Below are 12,213 nucleotides of genomic sequence, written 5' to 3'. Positions count from 1 at the left end.
TCTGAGCTTCCAAAGGGGCGTGGGAATATTCTCCACAGGCATGAGGCAGAGATGTTCCACAGGGAATACCACTAGGTTGCTTAATTGAACTTTTCTATTTATGGCAGCGGCCTCACCTCTCTGGAATCGGCGAACAGCGGTACAGGAAACAAGCGTGGTTTCCCCAAGGGGAACAACAGAAAGAAGGAGGGATTCATTACACAGCGCAGGCATCAGGAAATACCCAGCTCCTCTGTGCCTATTGTATTATTCAGAGATGTAAAACCTGTGGGGTTTATGAGGGCCTTACACTGAGATTACAGAGAAAACACTGCGCCCAGCATCAGGACGGAGAGGAAGATGAAATAAATCGATTCACCTATTGTATCGCAAATATCTTTATGATTTAGAAATTTTCTTAATGCCAGAATCTGCTTCATTTGAGTCTGAGTAACGTGACGTCCGATCCGTTCCGTATCCGTCAACCAAAGCAAACCGCAGCGAGCCAAAAAAGACTAAGTAGAAAATGTTGGAGTGTCCGCGTGGATACGACCTGCACCCTCACATGTTAAATCCAGCGTGGGAAACACTACACATCCAGTAAAGGATGGAAACACTTTGGGTTTCACACATTGCAGGAAAAGCAGAGCTAGACATCACGGTTAAAGCTGCATGCTAACTCTGTCACGGACAGGAAACGTTATCGTATCGCGGTATGTAACATATACTGACATTTATGTTAAAAGCATTCAAACGGCCCCGATGGAGCTGACCATGGATGTATAAAGAGAACGGAGCTGACGGGAGAGCTAGAGACCACCTTGGAGAAGGTAGAAGACACGTGGGACTACGTCCGGTTTTCAAAATAAGGTGTTAACAAAGGGAACTGTATATACAAAATACATATACAGAAATAAGATTGATTGGATTATATTCACCAGAAGTATAAAACATTACATGTCCCTTTATAAATTAAAAAGGAAATACCACTAATCTGTGAGGGAAATGTCTTTATTCTTTGATTTTTGGGTTGCTGGAAAAGATTTTTATAAATAATTCCTGACAATGACTGATATATTTGACTTCTCTGACTACATACATGCTGAAAATCAAACATTTTTACTGGATTCATTTAGAGATTTTCCAAAGTAAAAGTTCCTAGAAGTGCATGATTCTCCTTTTTCTCATGGTCTAGTGTTAAAAAAGTTAACAAGAATCGCAATAAATCGCAATACTTAAAAATCGCAATACATATCGAATCGGCACCCAGGTATAGTGATAGTATGGAATCAGTCGGGAGAAAGGTGTATCGTCCCAGCCCTAGCAGACTGCCAGATCTCACACGGCAGTGTCCAACCGAAAAAAACAGAAGTGTAAACGCCGTATGTAGGTCACTGAGCACCTGCATGGTTACAAAGCTAATAATCTACATCGCACACATTTTACACACAGACCCAGCCATGTGTGACATCAGTGTGTCAGAGAGTAAATAATATGTACTGTAGTTATCACCTGTACGAGAGATGAAGGTGAGACCTTCGAGGCTATTCCAGAAGACACAGACAGGATCAGGATGTGTCAGACAGTCAGCACTTCCTGAGCTTTCATCAAACTCACAGGTTTTAGAAAAAGACGCAGACCTTTGCAGAAAGGAGACCCAGAGGGAAGCGGTTTTTAATTGATTGCTCAAATAATTAGGAGGGGAGTCAAAATGTCACTATCGCTGCTATCAGCATCATTATTACATTACAAGATTTCTTCTGATCCACCGCCATTTCATTTGTTCATCCTCGTTTTACCTTCTCCCAGTAAATGATGAGGAATTCATCACTCGGGCCAGAGAGGCTTCGCACATTAAATTATTTTCATCCGTCAATAATTCCGCTGTTATTTTCTCGGATAATTTATTGAATGTTTTGTCCATAAAATTATAGAAATTTCTGAAAAATGTCTAAAGAATCTTCGGTTTCGTCCGACCAACAGTCCAAAACCCAAAGAGAATGATTTTATTATAATATAATACTGTAATAAATAGCAAATATTAATATGTGAGAGGCTAGTACAATGTACAAATGTTGCTTGAAAAACTACTAAACAATTAATTGATTTTGATTTGTTTCCTGTTGGTTGACTAATCAATGAATCTACTTTTCTTCCCGCTCTACAAATGACTCCAGGCTGCATGTTAGTACCTTAAAGGGAGATTTGTTCAGTATTTAATCCTCTTATCAACATGGTAGTGGACAAATATGATGCTCTATGCAAATGTGTGTATATATTTATTATTGTAAATCAATTACCAACACAAAACAATGACAGATATTGTCCAGAAACCCTCACAGGTACTGCATTTAGAATAAAACAATATGCTCAAATCATAACATGGCAAACTGCAGCCCAACAGGCAACAACAGCTGTCAGTGTGTCAGTGTGCTGACTTGACTATGACTTGCCCCAAACTGCATGTGATTATCATAAAGTGGGCATGTCTGTAAAGGGGAGACTCGTGGGTACCCATAGAACCCATTTACATTCACATATCTGGAGGTCAGAGGTCAAGGGACAACTTTTGAAAATGGCTATGACAGTTTTTCCATCGCCATAATTTAGCGTAAGTTTGGAGCGTTATTTAACCTCCTTCCCGACAAGCTAGTATGACATGGTTGGTACCGATGGATTCATTAGGTTTTCTAGTTTCATATGATACCAATATCTCTTCTATCGACCTTTAAAATTGAGCCCACAACAACAACTATTGAGTGAGAAGTCCTAACTGGTTGATTCTTCCTGTTTACTGGCTGGGGTTATAACGTTCAGTAGATGAAGCTCAGTCAGTGTGAGTGGGGGTTTCATGTGTTTTCCTGGACAGCTGTTTCCATGGCAGACCTCTCAAGCTTTTTATGTCTACGTCAAGCCCACTTAGGCACCTAATCTGCACTAATACTCTCCGAATTAAGGAGGAGCACAGGGACAGGGGGGCTAAACTCCATTAGCGCTGTCAGACCAGAAAAAACAAAGTGAGTGAGTGCTGCCTTTAATGGAAAGTCATCGTACAAATGAATCACCTGGAATCATTTATTGTGGATTCTATTTCAACCTATTCTGATATGTTGGACTCTCGGCATGCTTGGCCTAGTTAGATTTGGTATTAAGTTGCACATTACATGTATTTAAAACCCACACCCAGAAGTGAGCAGTGACATGCCTCACATACACAAGGAGAAGCAGTGAAATGCATATTTCTAAGTTAACTGACAGGGATTCTCCCCATTTTGTAAACAGTCCTATTTCTACCTCTCAGTGTGAAGGACAGATTCAGTTACTTCTCATCCGTTTGCATTTCTACAAGAATGTATCTGCGGTACAAGGAGCTCTCAGAAACACACGGCGTTTAACTCTTGCATGTTAGCACTGCGGAGAGGAAGCTAAATAGGTGACGACTGAATCGGTGCCGCTTTGACTGTCGCACTTCTGAAAAAGCAGTGCAGATTCATGTCTGTGCTTCTTTATAATTCTTTTGTTAAAGTTCTCAGTTAGAAAAAAAAGTATTTTTTTTTTAGGTTGTCAAGAACTTTTTTCATTCGGTGCTGTAGAGCTAAACTTATTCCACCTGGGAACGAGCGTTGTTGTCTTTGCTGCGGTAGCACAGAGTGGAATAAATTGCGTTGAGATGCAAAGCCGAATCAAAGGTTTATGAAGATTATTAGAATATTTTTGGCATCATTGGGTAAAAAAATCCATATTTATTGTTACTGCGACACCAAAATGAGTTGAATGGAGCTGGTATGACTCCTGATCTCTTGTGCTTGGAGGTAGTACAACATGCTGTCTGTGTTTTTTCACCATCAGTCAGTGAAATCAGACAAGAAAAGATCTTGGAAATGTGATATGTTGGAAGATGTTATGACATGAAGGCTTAAACCTGCAGTAGGCAGAATATTTTTGGCATCATTGGGCAAAAATTCCATAATAACCTTTCAGCATATTGTAATTCAAGTGTTCTGAGAGACTTCTGCTCCTCCTCATGGCTCTGTTTTCAGGCTTTAAAACATCTAGCCTGTGATGGGAGACTTTGACCAATCACAGGTCATTTCAGAGAGAGACCGGAGGACACCAGAGGACACAGAGACACATGATTTGTTTCAGATTAGCTGTCTCACTACTGTCAGGATATAGTGACTGATTTCTTCCCGCTGCAGCTTTAACATTAGCAATCAGAACAAATGAAGGTTTCACTTTTGTGTTGAACGGTTGAGCTGTGTTTCCCTACAAGTAGCTTCAGGAAGGAAGGTCAGGCTGGGTCGGAGCTCCTTGTCCCTGGATGTTTGTGTCGAAGGCTGCTTGAAACCAAGTTTTCTTACCAAACACTTGTCGTCATACTTATTATTTGTCACAAACATACTGAAAGAATTTCATCTCTGCTTTCATGTAGAATTGATCACAATCAGCACATCAATATGGCCTGTGAAAATGATTTTACCATGTTAAAACCTGTATCGGGAATATTAATACAAAGATGTTTTATTGTCGAGCGTAGGTGTGACCTACTTCTGACCTCCATGCAGTCTTATTACCGTCAGCAGCAGCTACAAACAAGCTGTCGTCTTGTCATGATCTCCAGAAAGGCCGTGGGCTAATCAGCTTAGCCTGTCTGCTTTAGCAGGTGACCCCAGACGCTGCTGTGTGTCCACATGACAGTTGTTGGAGATCAGGTTATACCCGTTTGAATGAGAGGCCGATACAGGACCATCTTCAACACTAATTAGTAGCAGACTACACCTACTGTACTGTATGCACCATTCAGGGTCCCTTTTCTGCTCATTTTGTGTCACCTTTTCTGGTCCTTTTGTCCTTTCATTGTGGGTCGTTGTTTGTCCCTTTCTGGTCGTTGTTTGTTTCATTGTAGTCGTCGTTTGTCTCTTTGTGGTCGTTGTTTGTTTCTTTGTGGTCGTTGTTTGTCTCTTTGTGGTCGTTTTTATTTTCATTGTAGTCGTCGTTTTGTCTCTGTGGTCGTTTTTATTCTCATTGTAGTCGTCGTTTGTCTCTTTGTGGTCGTTTTAATTCTCATTGTAGTCGTCGTTTGTCTCTTTGTGGTCGTTGTTTGTCTCTTTGTGGTCGTTTTTATTTTCATTGTAGTCGTCGTTTGTCTCTTTGTGGTCGTTGTTTGTTTCTTTGTGGTCGTTGTTTGTCTCTTTGTGGTCGTTTTTATTTTCATTGTAGTCTTCGTTTGTCTCTTTGTGGTCGTTTTAATTCTCATTGTAGTCGTCGTTTGTCTCTTTGTGGTCGTCGTTTGTCTCTTTGTGGTCGTTGTTTGTTTCTTTGTGGTCGTTGTTTGTCTCTTTGTGGTCGTTTTTATTTTCATTGTAGTCGTCGTTTGTCTCTTTGTGGTCGTTGTTTGTTTCTTTGTGGTCGTTGTTTGTCTCTTTGTGGTCGTTTTTATTTTCATTGTAGTCGTCGTTTGTCTCTTTGTGGTCGTTTTAATTCTCATTGTAGTCGTCGTTTGTCTCTTTGTGGTCGTTGTTTGTCTCTTTGTGGTCGTTTTTATTCTCATTGTAGTCGGCGTTTGTGTCTTTGTGGTCGTCGTTTGTCTCATTGTAGTTGTCGTTTGTGTCTTTGTGATCATTTTTTGTCTCTTTGTGGCGTAGGCGGTGCCTGGAAGGGGCTCGGTTGTGCTGTAGCTATCCCTGCGATAGCCATAGCACCCGCCTAGCACCTCCAATAAATGTCTGTGGTGTAATAATAATTTTAATGCCTTTGAATAGATTTTATTGAGTGTTGTTTTTTGAGTCTCAGTGTGCGTGCACATGAGTTTCTGACAGGGGATTCCCGGCGGGTCACATGGAGAGAACACATCGGACGACTAGGTGCTAAAAAGCTAAACTGTCATCACAAACAAAGCATTATTTGTTTAGGCTATATTTAATAATCAGAGCATTCAATAATCTCTTTCTATCTCTCTCTGTCTCTCTCTGTCTCTGTCTCTCTCTCGTTGAACACTACAGTCGGTCGTGACGTGATCACTAGTCGATGCTCGTTCATATAACATCTCTATGGAACAGAATAGTGTTGATTCATTGGTGGAGATGTTGGTAACTTGTTGGTAACTGACAGAATGACTTTGTGATCTCAGAATCTGTAGCTGAAATGTGCACAAACCTGTCTGTTGCCTGCTGTTTGTGTGCGAGGCCTGTCGGTGGCATATTGTGGCATAAATGTGTGTAATTGTGTACTGAGGTGTGTTTCCGTAGGCAGGCTTCTAACCTTACATCTCTGTCCCTTCAGCAGAATATCTCGCCTTGTGTTTAACACAGAATGACATCGTTACTATCACAGAGTGGGTAGCCTACTGTGTATGTCCGTCTTTGTCTCTTTGTGCTTGTTTTTTTGTCTCTATGCTCGTTTTTGTCGCAAACTTGTTTTTTGTCTCGTGGTTGTTTTGTCTTCTTGTGGTTGTTCTTTTGTCTCATGGTCGTTTTTGTCTCGTGGTTGTTTTTTTGTCATATCGTGGTCCTTTTTTGTCTCTTTGTCATCACTTTGTGTCGCTTTGTGATAATTTTATGTCTCTCTGACTTTCCAAAAGAAATGTCAAAAACAACGTCATGCAGGGGTTCTGGTCCAGGTGGCCTGCACTCAGTCGGTTCACTCAGTAATCCATCGATGATACAATACCAATAAGTCAATATGTGTGCATCATAACGGAGGTCACATTGATGTTATAATCCATTTCTATACAATGGACCACTGAGATGTAGCACGGCTGGAGTGGCCTGTATGCTGCAGGCATATAAATCATTCCATAATGAACTACTATTACTTCTTTTTAAGATTCAGCCAGGGGCTGGCAGCAAGAGAGGTTGCACATATGGAGATTAGGCATCTCATAGATTTTCAGTGACAGTACAATCTGCACAAGTGACCCTGCATTCAAAGAGCCAGACCATCATTTTAGGTCTCTGGAAAGTGTTCGTAAGCACGTTCTGCAGTTAACATTCATGTGGAAGTGACTGTGTGGATTTGTTTGTGGACCAGGCTGTCAGGATGATTCAGCAGTGCCCCCTCCCAAGGCCCTAGCCCTCCTCACCGCATACCAACACTGATCTTTCCGGGGTGCTTTTGCACCATTAGTCCCACATGGGCAACAGCATCAGGCTCAGAGAGAGAGGGAGAGAGAGAGAGAGAGAGGGAGAGAGAGAGAGTGAGAGAGAGAGAGGGGCTCGGCAGGCGGTTGAACTACTGGCATGGTGAGCTTGCCCTGAAAAGGGCACATGCCTCCCTGCGCAATTATCCACTGTGCATAGAAACAGCACCCCCACCCTCAACACACACACACACACACACACACACACACACACACACACACACACACACACACACACACAATGGTTTGACCAACACAACTAAACACGGAAGCTGGACGGTAACAGGACATGGCCAAAGAGCACCAGGATGATAAGATCATCACTGATGTAGGATTGACATTTATCTTCACCTTAATTGTGTTGTGAAATTGAAGAGGAATGAACATGGAACAAACATCCTGAAGGAGAGTGTTAAAATAAGCTCAGCACGTCAGTGGATGTCAGCTGGTATTGTGCATAGCGCATGAGATATCATCACCGTATCATGAAAATTCATGCTCCGGAGAGTCTCACGTTGCTTTGCTTCTTCTCTCTGCTGTTGCAGGCTACTTCAGCGTGTTAGCAGTGGTCCTGAAAACAAACAACGAGTCGCCGTGGACCGACGAGTTTGACAGTAAGAGCTAATGAGCAAATACCCCTACAAAAATAATGCAAAAAAAGAATTATTCCACTTGAATTAATTTCTTGTCATATCACTTTCTTTCCTATCCTGCAGAAATTGAGTTGTCATGTTTGATTGAGTCCATTTCTACAACCAACCCCAGAATTGAGTGGAAGAAGATAACCAACGAGGGACCAAGTTATGTGTATTTTGACAAGAAGATCTCAGGTAATGTATAAAATGCTCTCCTCTAATTTACTACAGTTTTCCACACATTTCCTCGCTGACATTGTTGCACGTGTTTTTCTTGCGACAGGTGACCTGGAGAAAAGAGCGATGATCAGAGAACCTGCCACATTACTGATAACCAATGCCACGAGATCGGACACGGCCAAATACCGCTGCGAGGTCACCGCCGCCGATGACCAGAAGTCATTCGACGAGATTGTGATTGACCTTGTTGTAAGAGGTACTCCCACTTACCCGCATCATGGGCCTGTATTGCATGTAGAAGACATGACATATGAAAACAAGATAAAGATTCTTCTAAATGCACAAAACATAGTGTCCTTAAAGGAGCTCTATGTAAGAATGAGAAATGACTTGTGACACCTGTGGCGGTTAAGTCAACAGTCAGCGTCCTGTGAGGCGACACACACGAGACTGAATGTGTTTAACAGGCATCATGTTGATTAACGTTAGCAACATCAGCAGCTAAAACCACAATATCACTATATATTGCATATGCTTGGCAGTAATGTTAGCTCGCCAAACGAATGTCCCTTCCATGAATGGAAGGACGATGTTGATCCTAGTTTTCCTCCGACGTCGGTCACTTCGTTAGATATAACTTCTTTTTTTTTTGTGCTTCCGTGGAGTTTGTGTTGGAGTCTGAGTTGTGATGGGGGCGGGTCGTTTGTTGGCGTGAGTGGTTAGTAGCATGTGAGCGTGCTTGACATCACATACATTCTCCTGGGTTCATCACATTAAAAGCAGTCTACAGGCTGAGAGAGGAAACTCAGAAAGCCGTGGGAGGTCTCATTTTTTATGTTTAAGTTACAACCTGTTCACACATTGGCAATAAAAAGCGATTAAAAACGTACATACAGTCCCTTTAAAGATAGACCTTGCTTAGTGATTCACACTTTAGATGCTGTAAGATGAAACCGTGTTGTAGGTCGCACCAACCCTTTGGCACACATACACGACGATGTGTTATGACCAGACCTGCCCAGCTGCAAAGGCGTGTTCTGGGCTATAAGAGGAAACCTCTGAAACTGCATCTGCTCTGAATTGCAGTGCTAAAGAAAGCGAGCGCTGCGTGTTTTAGTGGCGTTTTTTGGCACGGGCCAAAAATCATGTACCCGTCTGGCACTGTCGATGCCGTCAGTCCAGTATGAGTCAGGGTGACTTTGTTCTGTTAAAGCATCGGAGTCAATCATAGACCGAACAGCATCGTGAAAGAACGTGTCCGTTTGTTTGTCGCTGTGATGCTTAAAGAACATAATCTGAAGTGTGAATGAAGACTTAGTACAGTGACGATGACCATGTTTTATCTGACCACAGTAAAGCCGGTGGTGCCAAAATGCAGTGTCCCAAAGTCAGTGCCTTTTGGGAAGTCAGCTGAGCTGAGCTGCGTGGAGGACGAGGGCTTCCCCAAGTCTCAGTACCAATGGTTCAAGAACAAGGAGGAGATCCCCGACGACCCAAAGTCCAGCCTCAAGTTCTTCAACTCCTCGTACACGCTCAACGCCGACTCAGGAACTCTGGTTAGTATATGCGGGCATGTGTTTGGACAAGGACACACACACATGAGCGGCAAGGGCGGGGCAGCAGGGGACGGTGGCCTGACGCCCAGGGGTGGGGGCAGATATTTTGGGGAGACAGTTGATGGTGCGAGAGGGCCTGAGCCTCGAGGGGGAACCTACTGTCCTCGTTTGCACATTCCTCAGTTCTCGCTTGCTTTGCAGCGCAGCTCGATCCGCTCAGCGGCTCGCCTCGAACGCTCTCCTGTCGACCTTCACGCCGGCCTCCAAGATGTGACACACCAAAGCAGTGTTTGTCTTTGTGTGGAATTCAAGTTGTTGCAGCTCAATGAAACAAAAGACTGACGTTCGCAGTCATAAACATTAAAAAAACTAGGATGTTTTTTCTACCGTCCTTATCTGGTTTTTATTTTTAGAGTGTTCACAGAAACAGTTATCACTCCTCTGCTGCTCCCATATGAGGAAGTAATGTCCACCGACTGATTTAGAAATCTATTATTGTTTCGTATTAGATTAGATTACATTATTTAGCCTGGAGAGCTTCATCACTTTTGGAAACTTGAAGAAACCCAAAGAATTTCTTGTTTATCATGTTTTAGTTTTTTCCATAATCAACATTTCATGTCATTATTTTATGGATAATGTTAAGTTAATAATAACGCATTAACGCAACTTGCAATTTTTAGGTTGTAGCAGTTTTAAAGTGAAGATACTAACTATAACGCTCCAAACTTACGCTAAATTTAGGCGAGGAAAAACTGTCACAGCCATTTTCAAAGGGGTCCCTTGACCTCTGACCTCCAGATCAGTGAATGTAAATGGGTTCTATGGGTACCCACGAGTCTCCCCTTTACAGACATGCCCACTTTATGATAATCACATGCAGTTTGGGGCGAGTCATAGTCAAGTCAGCACACTGACACACTGACAGCTGTTGTTGCCTGTTGGGCTGCAGTTTGTCATGTTATGATGTGAGCATATTGTTTTATGCTAAATGCAGTACCTGTGAGGGTTTCTGGACAATATCTGTCATTGTTTTGTGTTGTTAATTGATTTACAATAATAAATATAAACATATATTTACATAAAGCAGCATATTTGCCCACTCCCATGTTGATTAGAATATTAAATACTTGACAAATCTCCCTTTAATATGCAGTATTTGGGGTTTCTACTAGAACATGTTTACATGCTTTAATGTTCAAAAATACCAGCACCTCTTTATTGGTATGAGCATTAGGGGGTTTTGCATTAATCACATTTATTTTGTTTTGTGATTTCTCCGATGCAGAAGTTCATCGCAGTCAGAAAAGAAGACGCAGGCGACTACTTCTGCCGAGCGAAGAACGACGCAGGATACGCCGAGTGTCCACCGCAGCAGATGGAAGTCTGTAAGTGTGTCACACATGCGTCGCTAAGATATACGTCCTACGTGCTGATGGGATGGATAATCAGGCCTCATAGACACATTTAAAGACATATTGAAGACTCTACCATGTCATCCAGTGATTCACTTCTACATTGTTACTTGACTTCCACAGATGACATCGATATTGTGGGGATTGTAATGGGAGTGCTGGTGGTGGTCGTAGTGCTCTTATGTATAACAGCAGGGATCTGCTGCGCGTACAAGCGAGGCTACTTCTCCAGCCAAAAACAGACGGGGAACAAGTAAGACTCCCTCCCCATTCAACATGATCAACAAATACATGTGTTCGTCTGTAGCCAGCACTAATCCAACCTGTCATCCATAACACCACAATGTGCCTTTTGTATCTTTTAGTTACAAGGTCCCAGCTAAAGGAGACGGAGTGGACTACGTCAGGACGGAGGATGAGGTTTGTAGATAGCAGTTAGATTTAGATGCCTATTAAAAGAGAATATAGTCCATTTAAAACTGGCGAGACACTACAGGTGAATAGTTTCCAACTAATAGATATCAATTGTTTCATTTTGTTGACATATTAGAATCACAGGTTTTTATCGATTCAAATATTTAATCGCAAAAACAATTTTTATCTGTTCAAAATGTACCTTAAAGGAAGATTTTGTCAAGTATTTAATACTCAAATATGCTGCTTTATGCAAAAATATTTATATATTTATTATAGTAAATCAATTAACAACACAAAACAATGACAGATATTGTCCAGAAACCCTCACAGGTACTGCATTTAGCATAAAATCTGGAGGTCAGAGGTCAAAGGACCTTTGAAAATGGCCATGACAGTTTTTCCTCGCCAAAATTTAGCGTAAGTTTGGAGTGTTATTTAACCTCCTTCACGACAAGCTAGTATGACATGGTTGGTACCGATGGATTCTTTAGGTTTTCTCGTTTCATATGATACCAGTATCTTCAATCTAGCTTTAAACCTGAGCTTGTTACAACCTCCGAAAGATTGCATTAAAGAAATTAGTGACCTTAAAACAAAATTTGCATTAACGCGTTATTATCGCGTTAACTTTGACAGCCCTACTTTTTAAAAGAGGGAATTTTCAATTATCTCTTTTTTATCACTCCATAAATCAGAAAATACTGTTGACAGCCATAAAAAAAAAAAAAAATGTCGCCATGTTTTTAGGAATAAAACGTTTTATAAATCAGGCTATGAATGATGAATGAACAAAATGACCTGTGATTGGTCAAAGTCTCCCATCACTAGGCTAGATTTTCTAAAGCCTGAAAACAGAGCCATGAGGAGGAGAAGTCTCTCAGAACACTTGAATT

General features: G+C 41.7%; 1 protein-coding gene across 1 annotated transcript in view; it reads left to right on the top strand.

Annotated features, from left to right (window-relative positions):
- Nucleotides 1-12,213, top strand: part of jam3b (junctional adhesion molecule 3b) — a 44,968-nt gene that overhangs the window by 28,849 nt on the left and 3,906 nt on the right. The window contains exons 2-8 of the mRNA XM_074610059.1: nucleotides 7,663-7,731; nucleotides 7,834-7,947; nucleotides 8,036-8,188; nucleotides 9,286-9,488; nucleotides 10,777-10,876; nucleotides 11,027-11,156; nucleotides 11,269-11,323. Of these exons, the coding sequence (XP_074466160.1) occupies nucleotides 7,663-7,731; nucleotides 7,834-7,947; nucleotides 8,036-8,188; nucleotides 9,286-9,488; nucleotides 10,777-10,876; nucleotides 11,027-11,156; nucleotides 11,269-11,323 (824 nt within the window). The remainder of the gene's footprint in view (nucleotides 1-7,662; nucleotides 7,732-7,833; nucleotides 7,948-8,035; nucleotides 8,189-9,285; nucleotides 9,489-10,776; nucleotides 10,877-11,026; nucleotides 11,157-11,268; nucleotides 11,324-12,213) is intronic.

Source organism: Sebastes fasciatus, chromosome 16 (genome assembly GCF_043250625.1).
Source record: "Sebastes fasciatus isolate fSebFas1 chromosome 16, fSebFas1.pri, whole genome shotgun sequence".
Lineage (NCBI taxonomy): Eukaryota > Metazoa > Chordata > Actinopteri > Perciformes > Sebastidae > Sebastes > Sebastes fasciatus.
The sequence above is the reverse complement of the archived record's forward strand: the minus strand, read 5'-3'. Positions and strand labels throughout refer to the sequence as shown.